At 36.9% G+C, this 18,121-nt stretch overlaps 1 protein-coding gene across 2 annotated transcripts in view; it reads left to right on the top strand.

Moving 5' to 3' along the window:
- Nucleotides 1-18,121, top strand: part of Pgd (phosphogluconate dehydrogenase) — a 246,262-nt gene that overhangs the window by 30,657 nt on the left and 197,484 nt on the right. The window contains exon 1 of one of the 2 annotated variants that reach the window (XM_090405816.1): nt 2,986-3,424. The exons of the other annotated variant lie outside the window; for it this stretch is intronic. Coding sequence (XP_090261942.1) covers nt 3,378-3,424 — 47 coding nt within the window. The 5' untranslated portion in view covers nt 2,986-3,377. Of the gene's footprint in view, nt 1-2,985; nt 3,425-18,121 lie in introns of those variants that run through there. 2 annotated transcript variants of the gene reach the window in all.

Here is an 18,121-nt window from a genome sequence, read left to right as displayed (position 1 = left end):
GGGATTATGACTCGTGAACGATATTGTAACGAACTTCAACGTCATGTTCGACTGTAAACGAAGAATTCGTTTTTATGGATGAGAATGCCACACCACATCGTACACGAGCAGTGGACCTACTTCTGGAGACCGAATATATTAATTGAATCAAGTGGCTAGCAAGCTCCCCAGATCCCAACTCCATAAAACACGTTTGGGATGCAATAGGGAGACGCATTGCTGTTCGAAATTTCCTCTAGAAAAAACAACAACAAAAAAAAAACCAAGGCCTTGCTCTGAAGGAGGGGTGGGTCAGTCTGCCTCAATAACTTTTGAATCACTTGGTGCTAAGCATAGTACGACATTGTGAGAGCTGCATCGGAGTGGACATATTCACTGAAACTTAGTTTTCTGTAAGCAGTGTACATTAATTCCTTAACTACGTCCTTAAGAAGTTTGTAACTTTTGCCAAAAATGTATTACAATTTAATTTGTGTATATATATATATATATATATATATATATTTTTTTTTTTTTTTTAATTTTATTTTATTTATTTATTTTTTTTTTTTTGTATAATGTAATTTATTAGTATGTTGGTAATAAATTTATGTCCGTATTTGGCTGTAGTCACGAAAATTTTTTCATATACGGGTGTATATGAAAAATGTAGTTTTTCGTCCTTATCTTTGGACACTAGTCTTATAATCCAACCTTTCTCAAAGTATGGGTCGCGAGAGAATTCGTAAATAAATATTTTTGAAATCTTAGTTTGTAAACTTTTAGATACAATATAGAATACGATATAGTAAAAATTAAAAGTTCCTTTGCATAATTCGTTTGATTTCAATATAAATAATATACATAATATTAATTGTTTGAACTTGAACAAACAATTAAATACAGACTTGCCATAAATACTGTTACAACTTCCGCACAGTCACGTGCTGCCCTCAGAATTGCTCAAGCCCAGTTCCGTTAGTGGCGTGTGCGCAACCAGCATGCAGTTGGGAGGTTATGAGAACCGTGTAGCTGTAATGGCACTTCAGAAGGTTGGAATGCAGCCACCTGTTATTTCCAACACGCTAAAAACTCGGGATCAGTAGGATGTTTGTATGTCGGACTGTTATAATGATACAGAAGACGTATCTGACCTCCAAAAAACAGGTCGACCACTCCGCGTTAGGACGCAACAGCTTGTGAGAGCTGTGAAGGCGCGCCTTCGCCGTAATCCTGCGATAATGCAGAAAGGATATTGGCGAGAGATTCACGGAGAACGATGTCACGTGTACTAACTGACGACCTTGGGGTGAAAGCCTTACTGGAGACTTCCAACATCACGACTTATGCGGCAGAGGGTGATAAAATCAAAGGTCCTTCTCCTGTACGTGAACAACAGACAGATATTTCTCTTCATCGATGAGATTTTCATTTTCACCATTGAAGAGTCGTTTAACCGCTAGATAGATCGGGTGTATGTCCCAGATGATCGCACATCACGTGCCCATAGCACCCAGGATTCAAAGAGGTTATCACCTCGTGCGCGCGGGGGGTATCCAAGTTTCATTTCTGCGAGAAAGGAGACAAAATCTTCGCCAAAGTTTATCAAAACGTGCTGGAACATGTACGGCCCCTGAACAGTATCTTGTTTACTGTAGGCAGTGGACCTTCCAACAGGACTCACCCCCTGCACACAAGGTGAGTGGTTGGAGACAAATGTGCCCGACGACACATCACCATCTGACTGGCCGCCTGGAAGTCCCGATCTGAATCTGTTGGATGTCAAATTGTGGTCGCGGCTTGAGAGTAGCCTGCAAGAAACGCCACTTCAGCATTGTCAGCCTGAATGAAAGCGGGGGGGGGGGGAGAATTTGTAGTTTGCAGTGGCAGCATTTCTGTTGGATGTTGTGCGTGCCGCCATCAAGGGAGACATTTAGAACATGCGGTTTGTGTGCTAAAAGCTGTAAATGATTTATTCATAGATTAAAGGTTTATTGCGCAGTTCAAGTGGTAACACTATGGCTAGACTAGGCACTTTACAAGTATTTATGAGAATAGCCTGCAAAAAAAAAAAAAAAAAAAAAAAAAAACGACACTCCAGCATCACCAGCCTGAAGGGAGATTTGTAGCGAGCAGTGGCAGTATTTCCGTTTTTGGTATGATCCAGTGTATCATATTTCTATCGTAATTTTCCACTGAAAAATATTAAGGTTGTATATGTTAACTAGTGTACAAGTTTGTGCTGGCATATATGAAGGGTGGAGCATGGGGATAGTGGGCCGCTGAGTTATATGCTTTGTCGAAGTAGGCCGCGACCAGAAAAGTTTCAGAAACACTGGTATAATCCATCTATAAATTCGTTCATCCGAAAAGAAAGTTACAGGTCATACATTCGGTTTATCATCTCTGTATCTATGTTCACATATGGGCTCACAAAGGGATGGGGCTAAACAAAAGATTACTAATTTTTCCGAAATGTACAAGAAGTAACATTCGATTGGATTTGTGCTACAATTTTATTGATTTTGAGTTAAAAACAATTGATTTATAATTAAAATGAAATATATATTGATCTTTAATTGACCCTTGAAGTTTCCCCGTCGGCGAAACTTGTTGGTATTAGATGTTTATAAATCATGGTCAATTAAAGATCAATATATATTTCATTTTAATTATGTTTGAATGACCAAATATGATCTAAACAATGAACAATTGATTTAATTTTTAAAGAAGTTCTGCGTACAAAGTATTCGAGATTATTACTGTCAAAATATTAATAGAAGAAACCTGCTCATTTTATTCTGTAATTCACAGCAATTTACTTCTATTCGAATGTTCTTTATTAGTCCCCCCCCCTTTCAATTTTGGATTAGCTCATGTTTTGATAACAAAAAGAAAACATTTCTTCTCAGTAGATAAGCTTCAGCTACTTACTCGAGATTTACATATTTTCTGCTAGTCACGCAACATGTTGCTACTCTTGCAAGCTGCCGCTAGTCGCACATTTACTGCTAGGCACGGAATTTTTTACCCGACAAGTGGCAACGAACAAAAACATGTAAATCCCAGTTTCCTTCTCAGATTAGAATTTGTAGTCCGAAATGTGATTCTTTGGGCAGGAATTGCGAGGAACTGCATTTTAGTTCATGTGGCTGCCAAGAGCTTCAAGAGGTTGCGTTTAACAAGTAGACAAACTGGTTTTCATTCGTGTTCATAAGGCGTTTAGTGGCCAGGCTGCCATGACGTAACTTCAAAGGGATAAACTTCAGGTTCCGTTACCGGCAGAAAAGACTTCCTCGTACTTTCCTCCATTAGGCATATTCTCAAGGTGACGTTTGGTGTCTGTCAGAGTGCATCATTCACGACGTACGCGACCTTTCACCTTGACCCTTGAAAGAATGGGCAACTCTTGCCAGCGTTTTGACATCAAACAGCAGGAAAAAGTGTAAGGTTATTTTGCTATTGCTTTGGTAGTAGTGCGCATGCTCTTCGACTTAATTTAATATAGGACGCCGCAAAATAGGTGAACTCAAACAAAATTGTCTGGTGTTCTGCATTTATGGTTAACGTACTTAAGATTCTAAAATTTTGGACAGATTGGCGTATGAAATAGTTCATTAGTAATTTGCAGACTCTACAAAGCAAAGTTCTCATGTTGTTTTTTTTTCCTTCTTATTCTCCAAAACACTCCACTCTAATCTTAACATTATTTTGAACAGAGATAGATTCTGTTGTAAAACTTATGTCATCGTTTAATAAATTCCATTATCTTCTTTAGTGTCATTTTTAATTTAAATATTTGATAGAAGATTTATAAAAATGTCACCTGAATTTATTTCATTTGGTGTACACCTTCCCTGATTTTGTACAAGCATCTTTTATAAATGTTTTCAATACTTCATGAAGTCTACAATTTATGTAACATAAATCCATCTAAATTTTCGAGGAGTAGCTCTCCTGTATTTCTTTCACCGAAATTGTCGCATCCTTACGAATTCTCATTTTGCGATCTTCTCTTAAGATAAATTCTTATTAATAATGTGTATATATGTGCGGTCACGTACTGTATGTTGTATATAACTGTAACTTTAAATAACATTAACTTACATAACGCAAATAATGTGGAAACCAAATAAGGGATTATTTTGTTAATATTCAATTTTGGTTGTGGTTGCTGGTACTAATATATGGCATTTGCTCTTTTATTTTGGTTAAAGGATAGATTTTTCGTCTTTTAATTTTCAAAATTCCTTTTAATACAGTGACCCAAACTGTGCGCAGAATATTGGAATATATTCATTATTTTCACTGAAATGACACTTAATCCACATGGTTTTAGAATCGAACCATCGATGGTCCGATTCTAAAATTTTGATTTAAATTAAATTTAAAATTTTGATTTTAATCTAATTTATTATAATTTTGATGCGATAATAGGAAGGACATCTAACGGACACTGTACAAGCCACTAACTGTTTCGCTTTTGTTAGGTAGGCCTATGTTCTGACTTTGGGCGCCGTGGAAAAATCCTGATATACTAAGGGCGCCTTGAACCAAAAAAGTTTGGTATTCACTGCTTTAATTCATTTTTATCTTTAGTTCATATAAGAATTAAAACATGTCATTCGTGGCTGTATTGTAAAGCTGCTCATTATTATATCATCCGTAGCCAGGACTACCAGGCGAGTTCGTGTCCCGGTGAAAAAATGCCCTCGCTGCAACCAGGGCAGACCGACTAATAATAATAATAGTATCAATTTTATACATGAGTGATATAAGAAATGGTTCCGAGGGGAGATATTCATTTGTTTGCTGATAATGCAAAATTGGGTAGCGTTAGAATTAATCAAGCTGATGCAAAGAGCTTGCAGGATAATTTAAATGAGCGACTGTATTGGGCAAAAGATAATGGATATAAGTTTAATGTGGAGAAGTGTCAAGTTATGCATTTAGGGATACAAAGATTACAAGCTGTGTATCACATTGATGGAACTGTACTCCAGGAAATTGATGAGGCTAGGGACTTTGGGATATTGGTGGATAGAGAGAAACTCAGAGGACACATTGCTAAGGTGTCTTAGGTTGCTCATAGGATTACTTGGTTTATGCAGAATACGCTAACATGCAGAGATAGAGAAGTTATTTCTCTTTATAAGGCATTGTTACGTCCACATCTGAATTACTGTGCTCAGGTCTGGTCACCTGCATCCCTCGGAGATGAGAAAGTGGTAGAGAAGATTCAGAGGCGAGTGACCAAGTTGGTGAGTGGTCTGAGGAATGCTTCCTGTGTTGATAGATTGAGAATTTGTGAATTACAGAAGTGGGTTGTAGAAGTTAGTTGATAGAAACATTTAAGTTACTAATAGGGTTTTATAGGTTGATACAGAGGAAATATTTCAGCAGTTGGCTAATGGTGGAACAATAAAATATTATTCCTGAAAATAAGAGTGTGGTTAACAAGGGTGTGAGGACTATATTTTTTTGTTGGAGAGTGGTGAACGATTGGAAGGCATTGTCTGCTTCAGTTGTGAGTGCTTCGCCTGTCAGTGAGTTTACGGAGAAATATGATAGATATTGTGTGAATAGTATGGATCTCCCGCTATGAGTCTTTGGACTCCATGGGGGTGCCCGTATAATAATATCTCACCGTCCCCGCCCCCCCCCTTTTTTTTTTCCAGGCAGCATGATCCCTGTATTTTATACCGACTTTGCCTTATCATTGGCCCTGCATATAGTCACTCGTTTTAATAAAGAACAGCTGTATTTGCACATCAGTCAGACCAGGCTATTTACTAATTGGTGTTTCAACATGAAATTGTTAAATATACTGTAAAACTTTGTGGAATTCGATCTTCTCGTAAGTTGGTTGTTAGTCGTTTCCATACGGGGGTTATTAATAGGGTCTTCCGTAAAGCAGGCAACCGGTGGAGCTCACGCAAGTAACAAATCATTATGAACGAATGGGGTCGAGTGGATTGTGCAGTGGAAGAGCACCAATCTTCTGCGATTAGTGCTGAGGATTCCATAAAGGTGCAGTGTAATAATAATCTGGTATTATTAAACAAATCTATAGAAATCTAATTTATTTCTAATTCATTCCATTATGAATTTAAAAAAGAAAAAAAAACGGAAGGCCAACTACAAATGAGATTCCCCCCCCCCATTAATTTTCAGTAACTTTGAACAGATATAATCCCGTTTACAATAGTGGTGAGATCTGATTTAGTTTATCGTTGCAGTACATTATTACCTTGGGTGTGCTAGTTTTTTTTCTTTTTTTCTTCTCTCTCTCTTGTGTTTTTATTTTATTTTATTATTATTATATTTTTTTTACAAAATTCGGAAACCCTGCTCTAATGATACAGATATGAAACTTTTTCAAGCACAATCATCCATGCTTACCGTGCGATTCGAACTCGCAACCTGCTGTTGGTTGAATAGTGGATAGGCCAACAACTCGGCCAACCAGCCAAGATTACCTCTGGAATTGAAGAAATCTGAAGCGGAACTTCCCGCCTGCTGTAACATGCATTGAGCTAACAGAAGGAAGTGGCGGTCATTCTGCAAAGAGCAGAATTTTACTAGACTCGATCAGATGCCAAAGAAATGTTCAGAGCAACCACAAAGATTTCCAGATTTGGTCTTGACTAAATGTAGGTAATATTCGCCAGGAAAGTTCGTTAGCCAGATGGATACCGTGTATACATCGATGTTTCGTCCACATTTAATGCTGTATGAAGCGCTCCTTATATAATTCAGTAATAGAATGCAGTTGACAATACTACACTGCCTTCCAGGACATCATGTCTTTGAAGTTATTTCATGCGCATTTGATGTACATAGACAATCGGTGCAGGCGCACTATTTGAGACAAGTGAAAAAAAATCAGAAAGACGATCCATCCATTGGTTGGAAAAGACCTGAGCTCGACTCACTTTGCTCACATGAGGAATATTTCTCTAAAATAACGAGCTTCCCCCCCCCCCCAAAAAAAAAGAGTTTGTCCACGTTATTCACACTGCAAATAGACAATGCAAAAAGGTTGGTCTGAGAGTGAACAGCGAAATTCCGCCAAAAACCTGTGTTCAATTAACCCTGCGGAGGTTGCGGTCGAAAAAATTGCAGCGTAGGTCGCGTGTATCTAAGAGATACATTCATTACTGGTGTGTGCAAAATGCGATAAAACTTTTAAAAAAATATTGCAAATATAATGCATGATGGTTTATTTATTTTCAGTTACAATCTAGAAATTACTGAACAAAAAAACAAAGAAAAAACAGCTAAACCAATACTATGCTGACATCGGAGGTCACGGTATCTCCCAGATACAATTTACTATGAAATATCACTTTCGCAGTCGACTCTATCATTCTCATCAAGTAACAATCGCTGAATCTCTTCAACATCTGATTGTTTATTCAATCGATATATTTTTCCAACCATTTTCAACGGTAAAAAAATAAATAAACCAATACTATACTGACATCGGAGATCGCAGTATCTCTCAGATACAAATTACTATGAAATATCACAAACGGAAGTGTTAGTTTCTGGGAAAATTCTCATGATCCTCCTCTTAAACACTATTATTATCTTCTTCTTCTTCTGCAGCTTCTCCCACTTAAGTGGGGTCACTGTTTGTTATGAGTCTCCTCCACACCTTCCTGTCTTGGGCTGTCACCACATCCAAGTTCTTCATCTTCAAGTCCTCTTCTACCAGCTCCCTCCATCTCTTCTTTGGCCGCCCACGCTTCCGCCTTCCTTGCACATCCATCTGCATGACCCTTCTTCCCACATATTCGTCCTCCCTCCTCATCACATGACCAAACCATCTCAACCTTGCCTCCTGTATTTTCGCTCCTAAGTTCGTAACTTTCACTGTTCCCCTGACATAGTCATTTCTCAGACGATCCTTTCTGGTCACACCGCACATCCACCTAAGCATTCTCATCTCTGCTACTTCCATCCTGCTAATGTTATTTTTCCTCAGGGCCACAGTTTCTATAGCATATGTCATAGCTGGCCTCACTACTGTCCTATAAATTTTGCCTTTCAGATTGATCGGCACCCTCTTATCACATAACACTCCAGCCAACTCCCTCCTATTCCTCCAACCTGCTTGTATCCTGCATCCCACTTCCTTCTCACCTCCTCCATCTTCTTTCACTGTCGAACCTAAGTATCTAAAGTCTCTCACCTTCCTGATGACATTTCCTTCCAGCTCCAGGTCTGTCTCCTGGCCACCGCCCACTGCGCAACACATATACTCTGTCTTACTTCTGCTCAGTCTCATACCTCTCTCTTCCAGTACTTTTCTCCATCTTTCCAGTTTAGTTTCCGCTTCTTCTCTTGAATCTACACACAGCAAGATGTCATCTGCATACATTGTCCAAGGTGCATCTTCTCTCACCTCCTATGTTACCACCTCCACAATATTAAACAGAAACGGACTTAATGCTGACCCTTGATGCAAGCCAACTGTTACTTGAAAACTTTCTGTCTGTCCCAAACAGGTCCGAACACTTGTCTTCACATTTCTGTACATTTCCTGCACCAACCTGACATATTTCTCCGGCACCTTCTTCTCCCTCAGACACCTCCAGACTTCTTGCCTTGGCACTCTATCGTATGCTTTCTCCAGATCAATAAATACCAGATGTAGCTCCCTTTGTTTCTCCCGATATTTTTCCATCTGTCGTAACCCAAAGATAGCATCTGTTGTTGATCTACCAGGCATGAAGCCAAATTGTTCCTTTGCAATCTCCACCTCCTCCCTCAATCTACCATCAAGAACCCTTTCTAGGATCTTCATTGTGTGGGACATCAACTTTATTCCTCTGTAATTTTTACAGTCTTGTGCATCCCCTTTACCCTTGTAGATGGGAACAAGAGTACTCTCCCTCCATTCCTCGGGTATATTTTCCTGTTGGCAAACTCTCATGAACAGGTCCCACAGCAGGTCAATTCCCTCTTCCCCCAGTGCCTTCCATGCCTCCACTGGAATTCTGTCGGGCCCACCGCTTTTCCATTCCTCATCCTCTTCATGGCCTCTGTCACTTCCATTCTACTGATGTTCTGCACCATTCCCTCAGAAGGCTGCCCATCTCCTCTGTGAGTCCTTGCATTTTCCTCATTCAGAAGTCCCTCAAAGTATATTTTCCATCTGTTTCTTATGTCCACATCCCTCTTCCTTCAGCATCTTTGATCTGCCTCACATGTAAGATGTCCTTAGCTGCTTTATTTCTACATTTCGCTAGTTGGTAAATTTTTCTCTGTCCTTCCTTTGTTTTTAATTGATCATACAGATCTTGATATGCCATGGCCTTCGCCTGTGCCACAACTCTCTTGGCTTCTTGCTTTCTCTCTTTGTACACCTCTCTGTCCTCTTCCACTCTTGACTCATCCCACTTCTGCTTTGCCTTCCTCTTAGCTGTCACTGCCACTTGTACATCATTATTCCACCACCAACCCTCCTTCTGCTCTCTAATCTTTCCAGATGTCTCACCAAGCACCTCGATTGCACAGCTCAGGATTACTTTTGAATTATGTTTCCACCAATCTTGTACACTTTCCAGTCCATCCGAAATCCTCTCTAACACTCTCTCCCTAAAACGAGTCCTCACACTCTCTTCTTTTAAGCGAAACCACTTAATTGTCTTCATCCCATGGCAAACACTATTATTATAATTACGGCTATTATAGCCTGTTTTTGTTTAGGAGTGTCCCTTATATTTAATACATTGGCTAACATAACTCAAAAAAGGGTATATATATTTTAGGGCATTATGGGTGAGTATAGAAGGCAATTTTGGCAGAATAAAAGAGGTGGAAAAATTTTGTACATACCTTGATTTGATACTAGGATGTCTTCCAATTTCATGATCCTGCTGAAGATTGTTTATAACGAGGGGGGGGTGAACGTGGGGGGTGTTTTGACACGGAAAAAATAAATTTGGAAACCCGGGTTTTGTATTAATACTATATATATATATATATATATATATATATATATTATTGTGTTTAAGGGCGCTTTTGGGGGGGAGGATCAGTGACTGTTATTGTTTGGTTTAATTACTGCTGATCATAAAAACCGAATGTGATAAAGAGAAACGGGATATTACTCGTAAAACTAGTTGGATAATTGATTTCCTAATTTTATTTATCAGATCTTCACCATTGTGAAATTTTAGTCTCAAAGATTGCGTACTTTGCAGTCATCTTAAATATAACTAGAATATAATAAATTTAGTTTAATCCTTCATCCAAGTGTAAGCAAACAAAGTTTGCGCCTGAAAATATCTTCTATACTGAGGTAAGGTAGTGCTTCTGCCTTAGTATCTCCACGTTTGGGTCTGCCTCCCACTGACGAGACCTCAACAAAGGTTGAAACCGGTCTGGGTAGTGGCCCTTCCCTTAATGCATAGCAGTATAGATGTCCGCAAGGAGATGTGCTTTGCATTATGGGAGATACTGAGACAAGGAGTGATGAGAGCTTGGTCCACCTTTGCTCGGAGTTGCCTGGTGTTGTACCATCTTACCCCAGTCCTGAAGATACTTTCAGGCACAAACTTTGTTTGCTCACACTTGGATAAAGGATTAAACTAAATTTATTATAGTCTAACCAAGTGAAAAATAAACATCTTTCTCTAAATCCAGAGTAATTCAATAATAAGATGGTACACCTGTTGGCAACTCCTATAGGTAAATATGACCTCTCCTATTGTTTCTGCCTTAGTATCTCCATGTTTGGGTCTGCCTCCCATTCTGGATATATATCAGAGGCTCTGCTTGGGGTAGGTTTTTGCCTGTCTCTGAGTAGAGCCACCACTGAGATTATGGCTTTAGCTGGTGGTGGGGTGAGTCTGCCACTGGATAGAGCCAACGCTGAGAAGTTCTTCTTGGTACGGGGTGAGCCTGTCACTGAGTGGAACAAAGCTGAGTTGGGCGATCTTTCGGGATCGTCTAATTTTTAGAGAGGTCCTTACTTAAATACACCTCAATAAAGGCCGAAACCGGTCTGGGTAGTGGCCCTTCCCTTAATGCATAGCATTATACATGTCCGCAAGGAGATGTGCTTTGCATTATGAGAGATACTGAGACGAGGAGTGATGAGAGCTTGGTCCACCTTTGCTCGGAGTTCCCTGGTGTTGCACTACCTTACCTCAGTCCTGAAGATATTTTCAGGCGCAAACTTTGTTTGCTTACACTTTAATAAAGGATTAAATCTAAATTTATTATTATAGTCTAACCAAGTGAAAAATAAACTTCCAATAACTAAGTATATTAATATTCAGCGTTAATCACATTTCACAGTTCTTATGAAAAACTTGTATCAGTTATTTGTTCAAATAAGAAATGTTTTTGTTTTCCTTTTACGCGGGCGTTCGTTTTTTTTTTTCACGTAAACAAAGTTGGACTTATGTTGTTGATATAACAGTACAACTCTCTTTACATTCACGTGTCGGCACTTCCTCCACTCGTACATGAAAAATAAGTAAATAAATACTTAAGTATGTAAGTTGATGTTAGACTGCAACATAATGCTTTTACAAACACTAAATATAAATATTCAGACCTCACGTGCAGAGGCGAGATCGACAAATACTTAATCTTAAGAGTTCAGGTTTTATTAGTGATTTATTTTGATCCTTCGAGAAAGATCTCTTAAAAATGTTAATGTTTATTATCATTTATAGAAGACATTCGTCTATCGAACGTTTATGTAAAGCTTTGTATTTATCGTTGGAAGAAAAACACAATATTTCGTATATGCCACTTTAATGTGCATCTTGCAAAAAAGGTTTATCTGTACATTAATAGGTTGGATGAGCTAAGAGCTAGATAATCCAGACATTCTCCGAGTACTAGACAAGGAATTTTTCTTTCATAGTACTTCAATTATGTATTTCATAGTACCCAATTATGTAAGCCGGTGTTAGTAAGACTGACGATGAAAATCACCGCATGTATATGCGCATTGGGATTCGAATCCACATGTTTGGTTTTAGAGCAGATCACTTGGCCAACTAGACTGGCGAATAATAAGTATAATTTTAGTTTGATTGCAGTGGAACAAATTATAATATTCTACGCATGCTGCATGACTCGTCTTGTATTCATAATTTAAATGTTAGTTGTTTTTTTTTTCCCTTTTCCCGGAACGAAGTTCATGCATTGAGTGAAATATATAGGAGTAATAAATGATATTTAGTTTTCTCTTATTGTTATTAATATAGTATGTCTAACGCGCATGCCTATTAAACAACTTATTACTAACTTTTCCTTCTCATTGAAATGTTCATACTTTCATAATAGCACCCTCGATTTTTTTTAATTGCAAGATCTTTTATAATTCTTTCATAGCATAATTCACTTAAGATCTTAAGTGAATTATGCTTAAGAACACAAAGCATTTTGGAGTCTGAAATAAGTTTTAACTCAGTTTAGATCAAACGTTTTGAATTCATGAAAAGAAAAAGAAATATATAATTAGCAAAAAGTGAAAATGCACATTTTGGAAGAGATAATCGTGGAGTTGAAATAATAATAAAAAATCATGTTGCCACATAAACTTCAACATATATTTTCACTAATCAAAATTACTATTCTTGCACTTTTAACGAGGTTTAATGTTCTAAGTTCTATTTACTCGTTTTGCAGGAATTGGAATAAAAGAATAGAGAAACGATCAGCTGCGACATTGGTTGGTTTCTTAGAATGCGTTAACCAAGGAGAGAGAGAGAGAGAGCAGTAACATGTTTATATAACATACTAAAGCTAATAGAAAGCCTGTTGTAGCGTATACCAGTTTCCATGGAAACCCAACAACCCCTGTACCATTTCACGTGACAGACGATGGTCAGGTACTTGCTTGATGACTTTTCCACGATACGGTTTTAGTGGAAAACAAAATATTGATCATATTTTCATTTGACTTGCTTACAGGTTCATCTGCAAGAATTTTGAATATCTTGGTTGACGGGAGTTGTGGGTGCACGCATGGCAGCGATGGGATGGCATCTTTTTGCTTCAGAATTGGGAGCAGTGAAATTTTACTGTGAATTTCGCTACTTCATGTAGTAATAAGTTCACAATATAGTAATGTACAACTGAATTGCGTAATTAAGTTACTCAATTGATATTCAGTTATACATTAATTACGTAAACTTTATCCTGGTTGCTATACATTATGTATGAGTTTTAGTAGTAGTGTAAACAGAAAAAGGAAGTGCCGGTACAGAAGTCCAGCGTAGCTCCATATAATCAATTAAAGCACAGCAACCTTACGTATTTGACCTTGACTTAATCATTGTACTGAATAAAAGATCCAAATCTAATCAAAGGAGAAAGAAAAAAGTTTGGGAACATAATGAATCCAATCGAAAGCTGCATGCTGTATCCCAAACTAGTTTTCATAACCGACTGTCTCTATTCTGCCAGGTATTACAAGGAAACGTGGTCACTTTCAAAACACTTAATTAGCGTTTTGTTAATTTTTAATTTTGTTAACTTAAGTTAATTTTGCAAAAATATTTAAATAATGAACACTCTTAAAAACCTAAGCATAATCCAATCTTTTAGAATATCTCACATCTTGCATAAAAACGGATCCGTTTTAATTTTGCATTAATGAATGTAAAAATCTTTTTAAGATATCATACTACATTCAAAAAAATTAAATTACAGTTAATGTGCACATTAAAAGCTATATGCATATAAGATCAAATAGATTATAGATGATGCAGCGGAGAAGGCTGGAGATACTGTGTGTGTGTGTGGAAATGATAAACAGCACGAGAGATTGGAGAAGGGTACAAGTTATTTTATTGTGGCATGAACAGGAATCGTGCTGAATTAAGAACTTAAAATGTGTTAGAAGTGAATAGAATATCAGATAGAATAATTGTGGTATGTATAAACCTTGGTGGCGAAATTCTGACTTTAGTGAGCATATATGCACCTCAAACTGGCTGTGAAGATGAAAAGAAAAAATTTTGGAGAAACCTAGAATGTATAATAAGCAGATTATAAAGGAAGGAACGGATATTTGTGTGTGATAACCTTAATGGCTAATGATGGTGAGGAAACAATACAAGGAAGACATGAAAGGAACGTGAGGATAAGATTGCTGATTTTACAGTAACAGGGAATCTTGCTATATTGAACACCTTCTACACCAAACCACAGGTATGCATACAGCAGTGGGGGGAGGGGGCACTCACAGGTTGATTATATACTCTGTAGAAGAGAATATTAAGGAGGTAAATGATTGTAAAGTAACACCAGGAAAGACAGCAGCAGAACTTGTACTCTGTCAAGTGGAAATAAAAGGGATAAAACGGAAGCAAGAAAAAAAAACGGATCAACAAAATGGGATGGTGGAGACTGGGAGAAAATGATCGTAGGAGAGTTCATCAAGAACATACAAGCAATAATTGCTGAAAATGAATCAATGGGAGATTTAGATTCATGTTACTTTTGTATAGTGCAGTGTCATGTAGCTTGTATTTTATAGATATGTGTTTTTCGTGATGATGGCCTCAATACAGAGGTCGAAACATTGAATGTTACGTTCCTAATGTTAAGTAATTATTCTAACGCGTGTTGCGTCTCCATAAATTCTTCACTATGAATGCTGACCACTGCGTAACCTTAAAAGAAAGAAAGAATTTGATGCCATTGATCTACCATGCACTGGCACCATATTGACAATATTGTACTTAACCAAAAAATATGTTTACTTACAAACTAAATGACTCGGTCATTCCAACACTCATATAAAACAAAAACTACGAGTTAACCTAATATTAATAACTAAAACATGAAAAAATGACTTATCTTTCACTTATTAATAACATAATACACAGTGCATCCTCTCGTGGTGATAGCTATTTATAGTATTTTCAATTTAAAATGTAAACCCATACACAATATACATCTTATTTAGTTAAGTAATACATATATAGTAAATACTGGGAAGATGGCAAGAATACACATAACTGTACTATGCATATAGAGAAAAAAAAACCTATCACAACAACCTAGATTGTCCTAATATTCTTGCTAGTGAAGGCAATTAAACAATAAGAAGACAACAGGGAGTAATGAAATCACAGCAGAAATATTAAAAGCTTTTAATGATATAGGCATAAATGCTTTGACAATGGTATACAACCAAATTTACAACACAGGATTACTACCAAAAGACCTGAAACACTATTTTCATACCCATTCCAATAAAACACAGTGCTACAGAATGCTCAGAGTATAGAACAATTAGCATCAAGAGTCATGAGAAAATACTCAAAAATTATTCTGCAAAGAAACAAAAGAAACTTCAACTGGAAATAGGTGAAAATCAATTTGGATTAAAAAAAAAATGGAACAAAAGATAGTATTTTAATTCTAAGAACAATAATAGAAAGATATCTAGAAAAAAATAGAGATAATTATACGTGCTTTGTAGACTACTCGAATGCTTTTGATTCAATCAATCATATGAAACTGATCAAGTGCCTCAGTAAAATTAGAATGGATGAAAAAGATAAGGCAGTTAACATATCTGTACTGGGTACAAACAGCAGCAATAAGAGTTGACAATGAGATGTCTAAAGAATTTACAATTCTAAGAGGTGTATAACAAGGATGTATGCTATCCCCAATACTCTTTAATTTATATACTGAAGAAATATACAAGGAAGTTGAAAACATAAACGGAGTATCAATAGGCAGAAAGAACATAAACAATCTAAGATATGCTGATGATACAGTTCTGTTGGCAGAAAATAAAAAAGATCTATAAAATCTAATCAACAATGAAAGAGTTATGAGTGAGAAATATTGTTTTGCTTTTTTTAATCCCAAGAAAACCAAGACAATGGCAATAGCCAGGAAACGACAACACCTAAAATTGATATCAAGATAGATGATAGTATCTATTCAGCAAGTAGAAAATTTACATATTTTGGCACCTTAATAACAGAAGATGGAAGAAGCACAAGAGGAATAAAAAGATTGAAATAGCTAGAGTGAAATTCAACACAATTAAAAATGTCCTGACATTTAGAGTTCTGAGCATAAAAATGAGGATAAGGTTGACAAAATGCTATATGTGGTAAAATGCTATTATATGAGACTGAGAAATGGACAATATTAAAGGAAGCAGAAGATAAATTTAAAGCTTTTGAGATGTGGATTTCAAGAATTAAGGAAATATCGTGGACTCGGAACAAAACGAATGCAGAAGTTCTACAAAAATGACAGGAGAAAAAAGAAGTCGTCTTAAAACTATTGAAAGAAGAAGGGCCAAATATATCAGACATTTGCTAAGACATGACAGCCTACAAAAAGAGGGAATGGGAATGAGAAATCCAAAGAATTACTTGGAGCAGCAATCTTAAGAACTGGAGATATCAGGAATGTGCAAGGAGGCACAGGAATGAAGTTGGTGGAGAGACATGGTAGTCAACCTTCTGGATGGAGTCATTATTTCTACACTCTAGTTATTTTTTAAGATAATGGAAAGAACTACCCACACCTGATTTCTCTGCTCCCTTGAAGGTTCTCAATTAATAAATGACCATCAGTATGGATTCTGTCACTGCCAACCAACAGGAGAATTACTTATCTCCTCACCCATCTTTGGACAAATACCATGGGAAAAATTTGGGCAAATCTCTATACTCCAGCTGACAGCTGATCCAATATGTAGTTTTGCAGATGAGATTTTGTAGATTTTGTCAGATGAAAAGGATGAGCACATTGCACTCATCCTTTCCATTTGACAAACCTTGCTATGCACAAATCACCACATTTGCAACACCTTAACTTCTACTACTATTAAATTCTAATTTCTAAAACATTCACCAATGGTGCTAGGAAGACATTGTCAACTTCAGTGCTAGCAAAGCATAGCTCTGCTTTATATACCACAACTCCCCCCTCCCCCTTTTGTTCCATTGTTACCTTTTGATAACATTCAGATCTCTATTCAAGATGAGATTTACTTTCTTTGGATAACTGTAACCTCAAATCCATCTTTGCACAAATATTGCTTCCTGTTATTTTTTGCATCCAAAAAATTTGTTTTTTTTCTTTCGTCCAAAGTATTACTTTGACTTGAAACAGCTCCTAACCCTATGCAAATCAGAAATACATCTGACCATTAAATATTGCTCTCACATCTGAGGATAGTGCCTCTATAAATACTAGATTTTCTATATTGTAAAGGGCAGTTAGATTGATTAATAACTCCTAGGATTAATAACATCCAGGGGAACTGAAGCCTTTCACACAGGCATTCAGTTTCCCCTGCTTGAATCTTTTATAAATAGTTATATGGCTACTGTTCATCAGATTTGGCATCCCCCCCCCGTCGAACCTGTTGAAATGCATGCTGCAGTCATTTGAGGGTTTTTTTTAATTATTTTTATTTATATAGAGAACCCATCCATGAATGAGATGGGTTCTCCATATATATATATATATATAAGTTTGATGAGATCCATTTGAATGGCTATTTAGCCTGCTTGCACCTCTCCCACAGATAGATATACAGCAATCCCTCGATTAGTGCACCTAATGCGTTTCTTAAAACAGGCGCATTAATCTAAAATGCACTAATCGAATATAATAACCTATGGGAAAAAGTATAATTTGTTCCTCAAATTTCTTTTTAGAACTTTAATTTTTTTATAAAAGAATTAAGGTATGTCTCAGGGCTCGTTAAAGGAAAACCATGAAGCTGAAAGACAATAAAACATATTCAGAATATAAATTTTATTATTCTACTTAAAAAAGTAGAATAATAGAATTTGGCGGGCATTTTGTTTCTTTTTTTCATACAACCAACGGTATGGCCCTATTGCCTCTTCTACTATTCTGCAAATTTTACTGCTTCTCTCTTCATCAGGGTCAGCCTCTAAGCATTGCTACTTAAAAACTTGGATTGTACAAAAAACGTTTTCAAATTGTTTCTGTGAAATCTTTTTTGGCTTGACTATCAGTGGTTAAATTTTCTTCATATTCTTCGGGATCTTCCCGCTGTGCATCTAAATTTAGCAGGTCAGAATCACTCAATTCTTCAGAATGAGATTTAATTAACTCTTTGACATTATCATTGTCAATCTCATCAAAACCCAGT

The sequence above is a fragment of the Typopeltis vanoorti genome, chromosome 15 (genome assembly GCF_054136105.1).
Source record: "Typopeltis vanoorti isolate ZY-2024b chromosome 15, IOZ_Tvanoo_1.0, whole genome shotgun sequence".
NCBI classification, from domain to species: Eukaryota; Metazoa; Arthropoda; class Arachnida; order Uropygi; family Thelyphonidae; genus Typopeltis; species Typopeltis vanoorti.
Note: the sequence above shows the minus strand (reverse complement) of the source record. Positions and strands in the feature narration are given on the sequence as shown.